Source organism: Hyla sarda, chromosome 3 (genome assembly GCF_029499605.1).
Source record: "Hyla sarda isolate aHylSar1 chromosome 3, aHylSar1.hap1, whole genome shotgun sequence".
NCBI classification, from domain to species: Eukaryota; Metazoa; Chordata; class Amphibia; order Anura; family Hylidae; genus Hyla; species Hyla sarda.
In genome coordinates this window covers 344470369-344487582 of record NC_079191.1, presented here as the reverse complement: position 1 = coordinate 344487582, position 17214 = coordinate 344470369, and the positions used below count along the sequence as shown (strand labels likewise).

The 17214-nt window shown below is 48.6% G+C and overlaps 1 protein-coding gene across 2 annotated transcripts in view; it reads left to right on the top strand.

Moving 5' to 3' along the window:
- EIF2AK2 (eukaryotic translation initiation factor 2 alpha kinase 2) overlaps positions 1-17214 on the top strand; it is a 120898-nt gene that overhangs the window by 77155 nt on the left and 26529 nt on the right. For both annotated transcript variants that reach the window (XM_056567429.1, XM_056567428.1), the window contains exons 9-12: positions 2109-2181; positions 3589-3644; positions 3733-3804; positions 15186-15308. In XM_056567429.1, coding sequence (XP_056423404.1) covers positions 2109-2181; positions 3589-3644; positions 3733-3804; positions 15186-15308 — 324 coding nt within the window. The remainder of the gene's footprint in view (positions 1-2108; positions 2182-3588; positions 3645-3732; positions 3805-15185; positions 15309-17214) is intronic.

Genomic DNA, 17214 nt, shown 5'->3' with positions numbered 1-17214 from the left:
CATCATATTTTATTTCATTTCAAATCCATTGTGGTGGTATATAGAGCCAAAAATTCTAGAATTGTGTCAATGTCCCAATATTAATGGACCTGACTGTGAGTATATTTGTAAGATACATTGTAAGATACAATTTATATATTTTTGTCCCTACAGCTATTGTCTTTGTGAGGAGTCCAAATAAAGAAAGTGTGGGTGGTCAGGCAGGGCTCTGTGCACTGAGGACATGCAGGGCTCGGTGCAGTGATGCTACGTGACATGCTCCCAGGCTCACACAGCAGGATGATTGACAAGCCAGGAGCCTGCACAGAGCCCTACTTGTCCTGGCCACACGTCCTGTATTAGGTCTCCTCATAGAGACACACAGGCTATAGCTGCAGGGACAGAATTTTTTCACCCAAAAATTAGGGATCGACCGATATCGATTTTTTTTTTTAGGAGCGATACCGATAATCTGTGGCCTTTCATGCCGATAGCCGATAACTTATGCCGGAATATCGGTATAAGTTATCGGCTATTTCTCTCTTTTTTTAGCTTCTTTTTTTTTTTAAAACACATACTTCACCTATTTTGTTAGAAAGCCTGGCACCCAACCTAAAATAAAGCCCTCATGGCTGCAATATAATTTTTTTTTTATTTGTGCTCATTAAGGTTTCAATTTACAGTCCGGCCTAAGGGTGCATTCACACGGAGTAAATGAAGAGTAATTCATGCCGAAAAATTTACGGGTGGAAAAAATAATTTTATTTTTGCGGGAAATTTGCGCAGAATTGCGCGCGGACATGGGGTAGAAAGAAGTGAAGGGTTTTTCAGCCATTTCTGTGCGAATTGCGCACAAATTGCGTGCGAATTCCGCACGATAACGATGTTGGGCGGAATTTTTTTTTACCATTGACTTCATTTGATTTCTGCTAGCGGATTCTGCTTGAAGAATGAACATGTTCTTTCTTCAAGCGGAACGGAATTCAGCGTCAGAATTCTGCTAGCAGAATTTCTGCAGTGTGAACAGGCCAGCAGAAATAACATTAAAGTCAATGGGCAGAGGAGATGTGTATTAATTTGGAGCGGAGAATTCAAGAGGAATTACTCGAGTAAATTCCTCTTGAATTACTCCGTGTGAACGCACCCTTATAAGGACAGTGCTGAGGACGTGCAGCCCTATACCACCTTCCCACTCTTGTGACTGCCTACTGGTGACAGTCCCTTTTATGCAGACGTGTGTACACAGTGCTAGGGATCCTTCTATTCCCTGGATGAGGAAAATAACAAATGGAATGGGACATTGTCCTCTTTGGCAGGCTCTGCTATAAAGACATAAGCCTCAGCCTAAAATATCTTCCTGATTTTTTACATTTTATTACATGGGGGTATATGTGGTATGCATCAATATGCGTGTTGAGTGGGTATATGTGTGTGTGTGTGTGTATGTATATATATATATGTGTGTGTGTATATATAATTTTTTTTTTTTTTTTTTATATTTCATAAAATAAAAATAAGCAACAGGACTGCAATGTGGAAGTAACTGGTTTCAAATGCATTACAATGAAAACATTGAATGTTTTCATATAGAAAACTGCACAGAAATTCACTAATCCGCACAAAATTGTCTAGATTTGGTTTTGGCCTTCCGTATAAAGAAAAAAATGTTAATTTATAATCCACATTTACTGATTATTGTGGTAGGTCTGAGGGTAATTCACAGCAATTAGGTTGCCAGCATATGCTCACTTCCCCATTAAAGTCTATGGAGAAAATCTGCAATAAAATCTTGAACAGTTCACAACAGAAATTGACATCCTTTAGATTAAAAAATCTGCACCACAGGTGAAATTTGTCATGGAAAATTTACAGCCTCTGTAAATGAGATTCCAAAAAGCATATCTACCTGGCTGTTACTCTATTCACAAATATGTATGGAAAATCTGTCCATTTGGGCATTTACCCAAAATTTGATAGTGGGGGATGCTGCAGGAAAAGCAGTGTAGGTCTTTTGCTCATGCAGCCATCGGGCATCGAAAGGTCACTTAATCTAAATTATATTTTTATTGTGCACTAAATGAATTGATTGGGGAGAAATCATTTACCTAACACTGTTTGTTATTTTGTAGTTCTGAAGACACTTCTGCAAGTGCACAGAAGACAGAAAATGAACCTTTACAGTCAGAAAGCAGTGATTTCCAGGTACTGTAAAATTTGTATACTTAGTAAGAAGTTTTCACTCCCCCGGCCCGTTTTATTTTATAATAACATTAAATCACATTGGATGTCACTAGGGCTTTTTGACGTGAAGGAAAAATTTAGAAGAAAAAAAAAAAGGTGTATTGAGCAAATTGGAACTGTTGCAAAATCCAAAAGTTTTGGTTGGAGGTGTTGGAGACTAGAGATGAGCGAACTTACAGTAAATTCGATTCGTCACGAACTTCTCAGCTCGGCAGTTGCTGACTTTTCCTGTATAAATTAGTTCAGCTTTCAGGTGCTCCCGTGAGCTGGAAAAGGTGGATACAGTCCTAGGAGACTCTTTCCTAGGACTGTATCCACCTTTTCCAGCCCACCGAAGCACCGGAAAGCTGAACTAATTTATGCAGGAAAAGTCAGCAACCGCCGAGCCGAGAAGTTCGTGACGAATCGAATTTACTGTAAGTTCGCTCATCTCTATTGGATTAATTTACAGTTCCAAGTGAAAATAAGATATGACTTGAAAACTGTAATACTATGATTAAACTTGGAAGGATATAAATATAAAAAGATAATCCTGAAGTTGCTAGGATTAGCAAAAATTATACTTTTGAGAAAACGGATGGCCCAGAAAGCTCCAAGTAAACAAGAATGGTTAGAGTTGTCTAGGAAAGTAAGGGTGTATGAAAAAATGTATTATAAAACAACAAAAGAAAGTAAGAAAATAGTAGATGAATGGGCGAAAATGGAAGAAATAGATAGTGTGTCAGGCTGACGAGGGAAGAGGGGGGGAAGGGGATAGGGGGAGGGGTTAAAATATTGTCTGTTTACACAAATGTAAATGTTACGTATCTTAGTTTTTTGTATGTGATGGGAAAAAAAAATCTTTGTTTCTGCTGTCATTAAAGAGAAACTGACAGCTTGTTAACCCAATATATTAGGTTATACAGTGTGGATGAACAGCTTTAAAAAGAGGGGTTACTCCCATTTTGAAGTACTTGCAGAGTTATGTCCATCTATATATCTGTTACTAGTGCACTGCTGTGCGCAATGGAGGCAGGGAGCCGGCTGGCTGAGCTCCCCTGCCTCATCAATATTTACCCTGCCTCCATTGCATGCAGCAGTGCAATAGGAATATATAAACGAACAGAACTCTGCAAGTACTTCACCGATAAATGTGAGTAAACCCCACTTTTTAAAGCTGTTCACCCACACTATAACCTAGCTATTATGCAGGAAAAATAATGATTCAATATTGCTACAGTATAAGACATGAAGTTTAAGGGGGAGAGCGTAAATACTTTTTCAGAGGTGCTGTGAGAACAGTTTTAAGTATTTCTCACTAGAAGATGACTTTTTAACTTCTTAATTCATTAGAAATAATAATTACCTATAAGTATTTATTTGGTTTAGATCACATTTCGCTCCTCAGCCACTGGAACTCCATCAGGACAAAGCAGACCACAGAGGTAAACTAATTTCTTATTTTAAAATGCAGTAAATATTAAACCAAATATTACCCTTATCATAAGCACAAAATGTTTAATTTCTTTTTAGACGTATTGAGTTAGCAGCTAACTTTACAAACCTTGAGCCAGTATCAGCTGGTGGGACCACTCAAGACACAATGTAAGTTACATCAAGAACATTATGGGGGGGGGGCATTCATCATTGTAGGTGAAGTGAAGCATTTTTCTACACTTCTTTTGTGTGCTGGTAATGTGTAGGAGCACCAAATTTATTAAATGGTTACAGAGCATTTGATCAATTTTGTGCAGGTCACATTTTTGGAAATTTCACTCTTCACATACACCAAAAGCTAAGCTAAGTCTGGGCTGGTGTAGACTTCTTGGTGGTTTGGTGCCTTTTTTGCGTCTCTTCACAAAAAGGCGCAGTTCATAAAACCTGTCCATATTATGCGTATTGCCAAAATCAGTGGATTACAACTCGAAATCAGAAGAAATTTCTAAATCAGAAGGCGCAAAAAAGGATACTTGCGTCAAAATAGCGCCAAATATAGATGGGGAAAAAAAGGGTAAACACAATGATAAATGCCGACCTATATGCTTTGAGATCTGTTTTAAAACTTGTGCTATAGTTATGGTTAGATTTCACTATTGCGTCTTTGTATTATTTCTCAGATTTCATATACAGAGTAGATCTGCTTGCACCAATATCTTTTTGGTATCAGCCCCTTAAAGAAAAATCACATATATGTACGCTGGGGGATGAGGTGCCCTTGCGCCTTCTTGTGTATATGTACAACTTCGTAGACTTCAACGACTTTTCCGAACACCATGTGCTTTCCGTTCCGTTCCTGCATTTTTTCCACAGCAGGAACACCATTCCCATTAGCAGGAGTCCTGCAGGACCAGCCCTTGAGTGGCAATCTTGGGTGAGCTCCCACACTTTTTTTTTCCAGGACTTGACCGCTGTACCTGATACAATTAAACTATCACTGCACAAATTAACATGACAGCTTAACTTAGACCGTTGTCACAAGGACCAATCTGACATTGTTTATTGATGAATTGCTGTATAGATTGACCAATCACAGTAAACAGTGCCTTGATAGGCTGGTTTTATCACCCCATTCCCCTCTGTTGTGTGTGGGAGAAGATTTGAGGCAGTCATAAAGAGTTAAAGGAGTACTCCAGGATTGGAGTTTTAGATCGGGGGGGGGTTGACTGCTGGGACCCCCAAGTGATCTCCTGTACAGGACCCCGGCAGTCCGCGGGAAGGGAGCGTGTCGACCACCGCTCGAAGCAGCGGCTGGCAAGTTCCCTCAATACAGCTCTGAGGGATAGCCGGGGCGCTACCTTCGGCAATCTCTGACTCTGCCATAGTGCAGAATTGAGGGGACATGTTGTCTGCCACTTCATGTGGTGGTTGACATGCGCTATCTGGCCGGAGAGCTGGGGCCCTGTACGGGAGGTCGCGGGGGGTTCTAGTGGTCGGACTCTCGGTGATCTAAAACGTATCCCCTATTCTTAGGATAGGTGATACATTTCCAATACTGGACTACTCCTTTATGCCCCTGAATAGGTATGCAATTACATCTCCTGTGTTCCTGTGCTTGCTTTATCCTTTGCCAGGCATAATACATTGCAATATTATTTTTATTACTATTTGATTCCAGGATACTTTATTTCAGAGCACTTTACATATAATAAGCGGGGGTCCCAGCGGTCGCCCCCCCACGTGATAGGGGATACATTTTTTTTTTTTGCTGGACATCTTCTTTAACTTGCCAACTGACATAGAGGGGAGAGGTCTCTGCCCGCAAGGGCTTACAATCTACAAGAAGAAAGGATGTAGGTGAGGGTGGCAGCTGCTCATCTGTGAGCAGGTGAGAAAGTAGCTGTTCATAGTGCTTTGGCAGCAGGATTATTGAAGGTCATAGGCTTGCTTGATGTACTATATTATATGTAAGTAATTATATTGTAACTACTTTAATGTATTATAAGAGCAATTAAGTGCACACAATTTTCTTTAACCTCATTACAAATGCATTTTCTCGTTCAGCTCCATTGGGGGACACAGGAACCGTGGGTATATCTTGCTGCCACTAGGAGGCTGACACTAGGCATAACAAAAAAGGTTGGCTCCTCCCAGCAGGATATATCCCACCTACTGACTCAGAGACACTCAGTTTTAGCTTAGTGTCCTAGGAGGCAGGAACAGGTCTGGTTTTCTCCAGACCTGGTCTATTTTATTATTTTCTAGTGTTAGAGTTTAGATTGTCTCTCCTTTTTTATTTTTCTAGGTAGGGGCGACAGGAGCATGGTGCTGCCTGATTTCCCCACATGCGACTGAAGGGCACGGTCCATAGAGTATGGTCAGTTAACCCTTCCTCGCCACCGACCAGCACCAGGTTGTACTTTGGGTCCAGGTCACCTATTGCCTCTGTTCACCCCGCTTACTGAAGCCTGGCATGATGCAATTGGCCTAGACTGGTTGAAGACTTCTGGGGAGAAGACTTCTAGGGAGGTAAGTATACCTTCCACAGTTAGGTGAGTATGCACCCCTTCTCCCCTCCCCCCTCTCTCTGTTGGGGCCTCTCAGGGGTTAATTTGTGAGCCTGCAGGGTTCCTACAGCTTTATTGGGACTTTGTGTTGAGGGGGCACTTTTTGTGGGGCCTGCTGCAGTTGCAACAGTTAGCCGTTCAGCATCTGACCGCTACTGCGGCATGCTTGTGTCTTCTGGCAGCCGCCCCCACAGTTGAGAGATCGCTGCCGGCTTCTCCTACCTCCGTGCGTCCGGCGGCGTTTGCGGGTGTCCGGCCTGGGGCCTGCCCGCTACTTTAGTCCACGGCTTTGGCCTAGTCTCGGCCGCGCTTTGCTCCGCCCACTTTGGACGCGCAGTAAGCGCGAAACCATTTCAGCGCAGCGCGCTCTCGAGGAGGGCATATTCTGCCTATCCTGAGACAGCGCGGGCACGTCAGGCATTTTTCAGCCTCTCCTGTGCTAGCGCGCGCTGTGGGGTCTCCTCACCTATGGGAATCACGTGACGCGGCTCCGGAGTCCAGCACTGCTCCCTCACAGACTGCTGCTGCACTCTGCTCCTGTGGGTCTCCTATTCTGTCTTCTGCTGCTGCATATCTGCTGCTGCAGCTCAAGCCTCGTGTTTCCTGATACAGCCAGCTGTCCTGCACTCCTGAAGGCGACAGGGACCTGGGCGAGCTTGTTCCTTTTTCTTCTGTCTCTGTGTTTTGCAATGTCCGCCCCCAGCTTTGAACCTTCTCTCAGACAGGCGGCTACTTACTATGCTTGCACAGGGTGTAAGGTTAAATTGTCTGGGGGTTCGGCTGATCCCACTTGTTCTGCCTGCTCTTCCTCCCGCCCTACTCCCCGTACCCAGGTTAGCCCCCCGGAGCACGTGGCCCCTAAACCCTGCGGGTTTGGGTGTCTTCCCTCTACCAAACGATTTCTCATCTCGCGCAGGTTTCCAGTGAGGTGGCTACGGCCTTAAAGCAGTCCTCCTTGCGTCCTCCTCGGGAGACAAGTTCGGCGTCTTCGGACCGTCGGCACTCCCACAGACGTCCCAGGGTTATTTATTCTGACTCCTCTCCTGAGCACAGGTCTTCCCGCCGCTCGCGCTCCAGGTCCCCCCTCCTAGGCAGCGCCCTTGGTCACTCGGCCGCTCTCCTAGGGGCCGTTCCCAATCCTCGGCCCGCCTTACCAGATCCAGGTCACCTAGATCAGGAGCCTCCACTAACCGTTCCCAGTCTTCGGGTGAGCTGGCGGACTCGGACTCTGCTCCGCAATCGGATTCTGATGAGCTGTCATCCATGTCTGACTTGGTGGACAGCTTGGTGTCAGCTGTCAGGGACACCTTCCATCTACAGGACCCTGGAACTTCGGACCCTGCTCCTGAAGTTTCCTTTACATGTACTCATCGCTCTCCCAAGGTCTTCCATCCTCATAAGGAGTTTGATGATCTTCTGGAGACCGCCTGGAAATCCGTTGGCGGATGCCGCTTCCTTCAAAGATCCCGCAGACAAGCGGGTTGAGAATCTGGCGTAGTACGCTTTTGAGGCGGTGGGCTCCTCCCTGCTCCCAGCCTTCTCATCGACCTGGGTCTCAAAGGCCTTATCTGTTTGGGCTTCACAGCTCCGCCAAGGGGTGTTGTCCGGGGCCTCCCCTGATGATCTGGCTGAGATTGCTCTCCAAATCTCAAAGGCAGATGACTATTTATGCCAGGTTTCCTTGGAGTCAGCACGCTGTGCGGCTGTTGCGTCCGGCAATCTAGTCGCCATTCGCCACTATATGTGGCTGAAAGTTTGCAACGCCGACTCGGCTTCCAAAAAATCTCTGACGGAAATGGCCTTTACTGGCAGCCGTCTTTTTGGAAAAAGGCTGGACGACATCATTTCTAAGGCTACGGGCAGTAAGAGTTCTTCACTTCCCCAGAACAAGGCGCTCCGCCCCGCGGCTCGCGGGGGATTTCGCAATACGACTTCCTTTCGGTCCTTTCACTCCCTGGGCGCCAGGACAAATCGGGTTCCTCGCAAGCTAGGCAGGCCCCGTCCTTCAAACCTCGCCCCTCCTGGAAGCAGGATGGCCGTTCCAACCGTTTTTCCGCGAAATTGGGGACTCGCAAGCCTACCGAAGCCTGAAGGGGCGCCCCCACCCGAGACTATCCCTCGTGTGGGAGGTCGCTTATCCCTCTTTCGGGATGTCTGGTTGGCACAAGTCCAGGATTCCTGGGTTCGGGACGTCCTCTCTGACTGTTACCGTATCCAGTTCGCTTCTCTTCCCCAGGATCGTTTTTTTCGGTCCCGGCCTTCTCGTTCGCCCGCCCTGGCTGCAGGTTTTCACTCTGCTATTCCCACTCTGCTGCAGCAAGGTGCCTGTTCCTTCTCAGGACCGTTTTCAAGGGTTTCTTTTCAAACCTCTTTGTTGTTCCCAAGAAGGAGGGTACAGTCCGTCCGATTTTGGATCTGAAACTCCTCAATCTTCACCTTTTGACTTCACCACTTCTGGATGGAGTCGCTATGGACGATTGTTGCATCTGTGGATCAGGGCGAATTCCTGTCTTCAGTGGACATTCGGGATGCGTATCTCCACATCCCGATTTTTCCTCCTCATCAGCAGTTTCTGCGGTTTGCCATTCCGCAGGGTCACTTTCAGTTTGTGGCTCTGCCCTTCTGCCTGAGCCCCCAGAGTCTTTTCCAAGGTCCTGGCTGCTGTCTTGGCCATCCTCCGGTCTCGGGGGGGGGGGGGGGGGGTGTCTGTTGTCCTCCCTTACCTGGACGACCTGCTTATCAAGGCCCCGTCTGGGGTCCAGAACGAGGAGAGTCTCCACATCATCCTGCTGACTCTGTCCAGTTTCGGATGGCTGATCAATGAGGAGAAATCCAATCTTTCTCCCTCCCGGTCTCTGTTTTTTCTGGGCCTCCGGTTTGATACCGGGAGCGCCCGGGTTTTCCTCCCTCCGGACAAGCGGAATGCTCTGCTGTCCGATGTCCGACTCCTGAGGCGCCCTCATCCAGTGTCCATTCATTCCTGCATGGCAGTACTGGGCAGAATGATGGCGGCCATTCCGTTTGCACAGTTTCGTTGCCGCCCGCTTCAGTGGGCCATTCTGTCTCTCTGGGATGGATCCCCCCCTGTCCTTGGATCGCCGGATCCGTCTGCCCACCTCGACTCACCAGTCACTTCTTTGGTGGCTCCGCTCTACTCTCCTTCTGAGTGGTCGCTCGTTCCTTCCATTGAACTGGCTGGTGCGGACGACGGACGCGAGTCTCCTCGGTTGGGGGGCGTTCTTCTGGACCGGCCGGTCCTGGGCCGCTGATCCCCTCAGGAATCCAGGCTTCCTATCAATGTCTTAGAGATCCGGGCAACCTTCCTTTGTCTCCGGCACTGGGATTCTCTTCTCCGGGGCCGCCCAGTTCGCATTCAGTCAGACAACGCCACGGCCGTGGCGTGTGTCAACCGTCAAGGGGGCACTCGCAGCAGCGCTGCCATGACCGAGGTGTCCAAGATCTTGAGCTGGGCGGAGCGCCTGGTTCCCTCCATATCAGCGACCCACATCCCGGGGGTGGACAACTAGGAAGCGGACTTTCTAAATCGCTCCTCTCCCGACCCCGGGGAGTGGTCTCTTCACCCGGAGGTGTTCGAGTCCGTTTGCCATCGCTGGGGGATTCCGGACGTGAACCTCTTTGCGTCCCGCCTGAACTTTCGTGGCAAAGTCCAGAGATCCTCTGGCTCTGGCCGCGGATGCCCTCGTCATTCCCTGGTCTCGGTTCACTCTCCCGTATCTGTTTCTGCCACTTCCTCTTCTGCCCCGAGTGCTCAGGAAACTCAAGGCGGAAGGCGTCTCGGCCATCCTGGTGGCTCCGGTTTGGCCCCGCCGCTCTTGGTACGCCGACGTGGTTCGGCTCATGGCGGACGTTCCCTTTCGGCTGCCAGATCGCCTCGATCTTCTTTCTCAGGGCCTTCTTTGCCACCCCAATTCACTGCCGCCACGTTTGACGGCGTGGCGGTTGAAACAGCGGTGTTGAAGGCTTGTGGTTTCTCATCCGGGTTTATTCGCACGATGCTCAGGGCGCGTAAACCGTCCTCGGCTAGGGTTTATCATAGGACTTGGTGGGCCTATTTTCTGTGGTGTGAGGCTCGCTCTCTTTCTCCGGTTCGTTTTTCTCTGCCGATCCTTCTGGCGTCTTTGCAGTTGGGTCCGTTTGGCTCTTAGTTCTCTCAAGGATCAAGTGTCGGCGCTGTTGTTACGCCGAGCGCTCCGGGTCCCTGCTCCTCCCCGAAGCGCTCGTGGCGTTGCTCTCTCTGCAGCGCCCCGGTCAGACCCGCGGACCAGGAGCGCTGCACTGACACTGCCGACGGGGATGCGATTCGCATAGCGGGACGTGCCCGCTCGCGAATCGCATCCCAAATCACTCACCGGTCCCCGGCTGTCACGTCCTGGCACGCGTGGCACCGCTCCTTAGAGTGCGCGCGCGCACCAGCTCTCTAAGATTTAAAGGGCCAGTGCACCAATGATTGGTGCCTGGCCCAATCCCTGCTCATATAACCTCACTTCCCCTTCACTTCCTTGCCGGATCTTGTTGCCTTGTGCCAGAGAAAGCGTTTATAGTGTTTGCCTTACCAGTGTTCCTGACCTCTTGCTATCGCCATTGACTACGAACCTTGCCGCCTGCCCCGACCTTCTGCTTCGTCTGACCTTGCCTCTGTCTAGTCCTTCTGTCCCACGCCTTCTCAGCAGTCAGCGATGTTGAGCCGTTGACGGTGGATACAACCTGGTTGCTGCCGCCGCAGCAAGACCATCCCGCTTTGCGGCGGGCTCTGGTGAATACCAGTAGCAACCTAGAACCGGTCCACTGACACGGTCCACGCCAATCCCTCGCTGACACAGAGGATCCACATCCAGCCTGCCGAATCCTAACAGTAGATCCGGCCATGGATCCCGCTGAGGTCCCGCTGCCAGTTGTCGCTGACCTTACCACGGTGGTCGCCCAGCAGTCTCAACAGATAGAGCAACTTGGACAACAGTTCGCCCAACAAGGACAGCAGCTGTCGCAGTTGACCGCCATGCTACAGCAACTTCTGCCACAGCTACAGCAGCAACCATCTCCTCCGCCAGCTCCTGCACCACCTCCGCAGCAAGTGCCCGCTCCTGGCCTCCGCTTGTCCCTGCCGGACAAATTTGATGGGGACTCTAGACTTTGCCGTGGTTTCCTGTCACAATGTTCCCTACATTTGGAGATACTGTCGGACCAATTTCCTACAGAACGGTCGAAGGTGGCTTTCGTGGTTAGTCTCCTGTCTGGGAAGGCCCTGTCATGGGCCACACCACTCTGGGACCGCAATGATCCTATCACTGCCACTGTACAGTCCTTCTTCGCTGAGGTTCGTAGTGTCTTCGAGGAACCAGCCCGAGCTTCCTCTGCTGAAACTGCCTTGCTGAACCTGGTCCAGGGAAATTCTTCAGTAGGAGAATACGCCATCCAATTTCGTACCCTCTCCTCTGAATTATCTTGGAACAACGAGGCCCTCTGCGCGACCTTTAAAAAAGGCCTATCCAGTAACATCAAGGATGTGCTGGCCGCACGAGAAATTCCTGCCAACCTGCATGAACTTATCCATTTGGCCACCCGCATTGACATGCGTTTTTCTGGAAGACACCAGGAGCTCCGCCAGGAAAAAGACCTTGATCTCTGGGCCCCTCTCTCACAGTATCCTTTGCAATCTACCCCTGTGCCTCCCGCCGAGGAGGCTATGCAAGTGGATTGGTCTCGCCTGACCCATGAAGAGAGGGCTCGCCATAGAGATAAAAATGTATGTCTGTATTGCGCTAGTACCGAACATTTCTTGGTGGATTGCCCTATTCGTCCTCCACGTCTGGGAAACACACGCACGCACCCAGCTCACGTGGGTGTGGCGTCTCTTGGTATGAAGTCTGCTTCTCCACGTCTCACTGTGCCCGTGCGGATTTCTCCTTCTGCCAACTCTTCCTTCTCAGCTATGGCCTTCTTGGACTCTGGTTCTGCGGGAAATTTCATTTTGGCCTCTTTTGTTAATAAATTCAACATCCCTGTGACCCGTCTCGTCAAGCCGCTCTACATTTCCTCGGTCAACGGAGTAAAGTTGGACTGCACTGTGCGTTACCGCACAGAACCCCTGCTCATGAGCATTGGACGGCATCACGAAAAAATTGAATTTCTTGTTTTGCCCAACTGCACATCTGAAGTCCTCCTCGGTCTGCCATGGCTCCAACGCCACTCTCCTACCCTTGACTAAACCACCGGGGAGATTAAGAGCTGGGGTGCTTCTTGCCACAAAAAATGCCTCACGTCTACTCCCAGTCCCGTCAGTCAAACCTCAGTGTCTCCTCCTCATAGCCCCCGTCCTGGTAACACTCTGGCCCGTGCCAAGCTTCACCCTCTGCCCCCCCCTCCCCATTCCCACTCCTTCTGAACTGCCTGCCGTTGATGTGTATACCCAGGACTTCTCTGTCCTCCAGAAGGAGACTCTACAATCGCTCCCAATGTCCTCGTCCCTTGTGGAGCGACAACCGGACAAAAAGAGGGGGAGACCTAAGGGGGGGTACTGTTACGCCGAGCGCTCCGGGTCCCTGCTCCTCCCCGGAGCGCTCGCGGCGTTCCTCTCTCTGCAGCGCCCCGGTCAGACCCGCTGACCGGGAGCGCTGCACTGACACTGCCGGCGGGGATGCGATTCGCATAGCGGGACGCGCCCGCTCGCGAATCGCATCCCAAGTCACTCACCGGTCCCCGGCTGTCATGTCCTGGCGCGCGCGGCTCCGCTCCTTCGGGCGCGCCTGGCCCAATCAGTCTAATTAGCCTCCACCTGCTCCCTGCTCATATAACCTCACTTCCCCTTCACTTCCTTGCCGGATCTTGTTTCCTTGTGCCAGAGAAAGCGTTTATAGTGTTTGCCTTACCAGTGTTCCTGACCTCTTGCTATCGCCATTGACTACGAACCTTGCCGCCTGCCCCGACCTTCTGCTTCGTCTGACCTTGCCTCTGTCTAGTCCTTCTGTCCCACGCCTTCTCAGCATTCAGCGAGGTTGAGCCATTGCCTGTGGATACGACCTGCTTGCTGCCGCCGCAGCAAGACCATCCCGCTTTGCGACTGGCTCTGGTGAATACCAGTAGCAACCTAGAACCGGTCCACCGACACGGTCCACGCCAATCCCTCGCTGACACAGAGGATCCACATCCAGCCTGCCGAATCCTAACAGCTGTCTATTCTTTTTCAGCGGCCTCTAGCTTCCGACTCTTCTGTTCGCACCTTCCTTCAAGGGGTAGCTCATGAGATTCCTCCTAACAGGTCTCCTACTCCCCCTTGGGACTTGAATTTTGGTCCTGAGCGCTTTGCAGTCCGCTCCGTTCTAGCCTATCCGCGACATTTCCCTTTGTTTCTTTTCTTGGAAGGTAGCCTTCTTGGTTGCTGTGACCTCAATCCGACGGGTGTCAGAATTGGCAGCTCTCTCTTGTCAACCCCCTTTCCTGATTCTTCATCAGGACAAGGCAGTGCTCCGGCCAGTGCCTTCTTTTCAGCCGAAGGTGGTTTCTTCCTTTCATCTGAACAAGGATATCGTTCTTCCTCCCTTCTGCCCTGCTCCGTCTCATCCTAGGGAGCACTCTCTCCACAATCTAGATGTGGTCCGGGCCTTGCGGGTTTACCTTTCGGCCACCTCTTCCTTCCGGCGGTCGGATTCGCTGTTCGTCCTTACGGAGGGCCGACGCAAGGGTTTCCCGGCTTCTAAGGCCACCATCTCCAGGTGGATCCGGTCCGCCATTTCTGAAGCGTATCGTTCCAAGGGGAAGGATCCTCCTTTCCGGGTTACGGCTCACTCCACTCGCTCTGTGGGGGACGCTTGGGCGATCTTTAACAGGGCTTCTGCCCTACAGGTGTGTAAGGCGGCCACTTGGTCTTCGGTGCACACGTTCACCAAGTTTTACCAAGTGCACACTTCTGCATCCGCCGACGCCTGTTTGGGGCATAAGGTTTTGCAGGCAGAGGTGGCTCTGCCGTCCGCTTGATTGCGGGTTGCATTGTTTTCCTGCCCCGGGGACTGCTTTGGAATGTCCCACGGTTCCTGTGTCCCCCAATGGAGCTGAACGAGAAAAGGAGATTTTTTACACTTACCATAAAATCTTTTTCTCGGAAGATCCATTGGGGGACACAGCTCCCACCCCGTTGTTTTAGTTTGTTGTCTGAGAGTCGGTCGCCTGTCAGTCTGTTGGTTCATTTTTTTTGACTGGGCTCCCTCCAGACTCTGTGTATTTTTTTTTCGGTTGCTCCTATTGCTTTGGGACTAAAACTGAGTGTTTCCGAGTCAGTAGGTGGGATATATCCTGCTTGCAGGAGCCAACCTTTTTTGTTATGCCTAGTGTCAGCCTCCTAGTGGCAGCAAGATATACCCACGGTTCCTGTGTCCCCCAGTGGATCTTCAGAGAAAAAGATTTTACGGTAAGTGTAAAAAATCTCCTTTTTGTAGAAACAAAATTGTGTTTGATGTGTCTGTACAGTCACAATGAGGGGTTTTAGTCATGCTCAACACACGCCCCACTGTTAGTTAGGCATGATTGATGTCCTGAGTGCAAGGCTTCTTCCTGCTTTTAGGTTGTTAGTTACCACCTTCCGCCCGGAGGTGGGGTAAGTGTGAAAACAAGTGCTGTACTCAATCACTCTAACCGCTGTGATTGGTGGTATTCATTATGAATACATTTTTATTATTTATGCCATGCTACATTTCATACTCTTGAATGAATGTTGTTAAGTTTCATTTTTTAGTGCAATAAAAAGGTAAGGACATTCCAGCATCCAGGATCACACCTCTATCTAAACTTCACATCTTTATTCAAAAATCTGTAAAAGCTTCATACAGGGTTAGAACTAAGAATGAGTAGAACATGGAAAAATGTGTTTGGAGTCTAGAAACGTATCTTATTTAAAGTTTAGAGTAACTTTTTGTTTGCAGTAAATTAAGTAAAAAGTGCAGTTATTTTATTTCATATTCTCATTTTTAGCTTTCTACGAGATTTTGACGATATTAAATCTCTTGATTCTGGTGGATATGGAAAAGTATACAAGGCAAGAAAAAAACTTGACCAAAAATACTATGTTGTCAAAGAAATAAAGTGGCGTTCAGAGTAAGTATTATGTATAGAAATAATTATTACCACATTAACCAAAACTTTTTTTATAGGGTGGCCTGTCTACTTTCATACAATAGATCATATAGGTTATCATACAGTAGAAGTTATAATAAAGTAAGAACTGCCCTCCAGAAAAAGAAAAACATGGTAAATAGGTTGATGTATACATGATCCTGAAGATGTGGGCCTTGTACAACTTGGCAGTGCCCTCCCACCGGCATTCTTTTCATCACCGCCTCAGTGTTACCTGTCATAGGTGTTTTCCAATCTGATTCTCTGCCTTGCTGGAGTTCTCCATGATCCCGCTGACGTTTCCTGGTCTGTACATAGGGTGCATTTTGCATGCTGTCAGAGATCCTTACCCGTTGCCACAAATGGACGTTCATTAACGTCCATCTGCAACTCCCGAGGTATGATGTGTGCTCAGCGGGTCAGCGCGCATCATACCTGGTGGGTCCCGGTTGCTATAGGCAACCTGGACCCACAGTTAATGCCAGACATCGCCGATGGGGCTGATGTCGGCATTAAAGGGGTTCTCCCTTGTTTATACTGTTTTTTGTTATTATGTTTGTGTGTTATGTGTGTATAAGTATGTGTTTTTTTTATGTGGGTTGTGATTATGTATATATGTTTTTTCTTACCTTTTGTGAAGATCCGGAAGCTGGTCCCTTTTTCTTTCAGTGGCTTGCTGTGTACCTCGGCCTCCGCCATGTTGTGTTCGGTAAGTGGGATGTCGGGGGGTGTGTTCTTTCTTCTGTCCTTCCTATCTTCTGACGTCCGAGGCGAATCTTTTCTTCCTGTTTCTTCCGTGGCTCAGCGACGAATCTTCGGCCTCTTCCGGCGCGTGCGCAGGTATTATTATTTTTTTTTTGTATACAATAAAGTTTTTTTGGTCTAATTGACAAACTGTCTGCGCTTGCGCAAAGCTACGCTATTAATGTAGACCTAACGTACGCTATGCTGTTAGCGTAGCACTTGCATACTGGCGCATGCGCAGACAGTTTGTCAATTAGACAAAAAAACTTTATTGGTAAACAAACAAACTACCTGTGCATGCACCAGAAGAGGCTGGAGATTCGTCGCTGAGCCACGGAAGAAACAGGAAGAAAAGATTTGCCTCAGACGTCAGAAGATAGGAAGGACAGAAGCAAAAACACACCCCCGACATCCCACATACCGAACACAACATGGCGGAGGCCGAGGTTCACAGCAAGCCACTGGAAGAAAAAGGGACCAGCTTCCGGATCTTCACAAAAGGTAAGAAAAAACATATATACATAATCACAACACACATAAAAAAAACACATACTTATACACACATAACACACAAACATAATAACAAAAAACAGTATAAACAAGGGAGAATCCCTTTAACCCTTTAGACGCGGCGAAAGTAAACATTGCCGGTTAACTCAGTGCTTCTGTTCGGGACCGCCGCGGTGAAATCGCAGCATCCCGAACAGCTTGCGGGACGCAAGGAGGATCCCTACCTACCTCCTCGCTGTCTGATTGCCAAATGACTGCTCTGTGCCTGAGATCCAGGCAGGAGCAGTCGTGCAGCGATAACAGTGATCAGTGTAGGAAATCAGTGTGTGCAATGTTATAGTATCCTATGGGGGCTATAACATTGCAAAAAAAAAAAAAAAGTGAAAATAAAGTGTTAATAAATGTGATTTAACCCCTTCCCTAATAAAAGTTGGAATCACCCCCCTTTTCCCATAAAAAAAAGTGTAAATAAAAATAAACATGTGGTATGGCCGCTTGCGTAAATGTCTGAACTATAAAAATATATTGTTAACCCCTTAAGGACCAGCACAAGTAAACCTGTACGCCCCTGAAAGACCAGGCCTGTTTTTTCAAATGGAGGATGTCTGTCTTTATTAGAGAATAACTCTGGTAA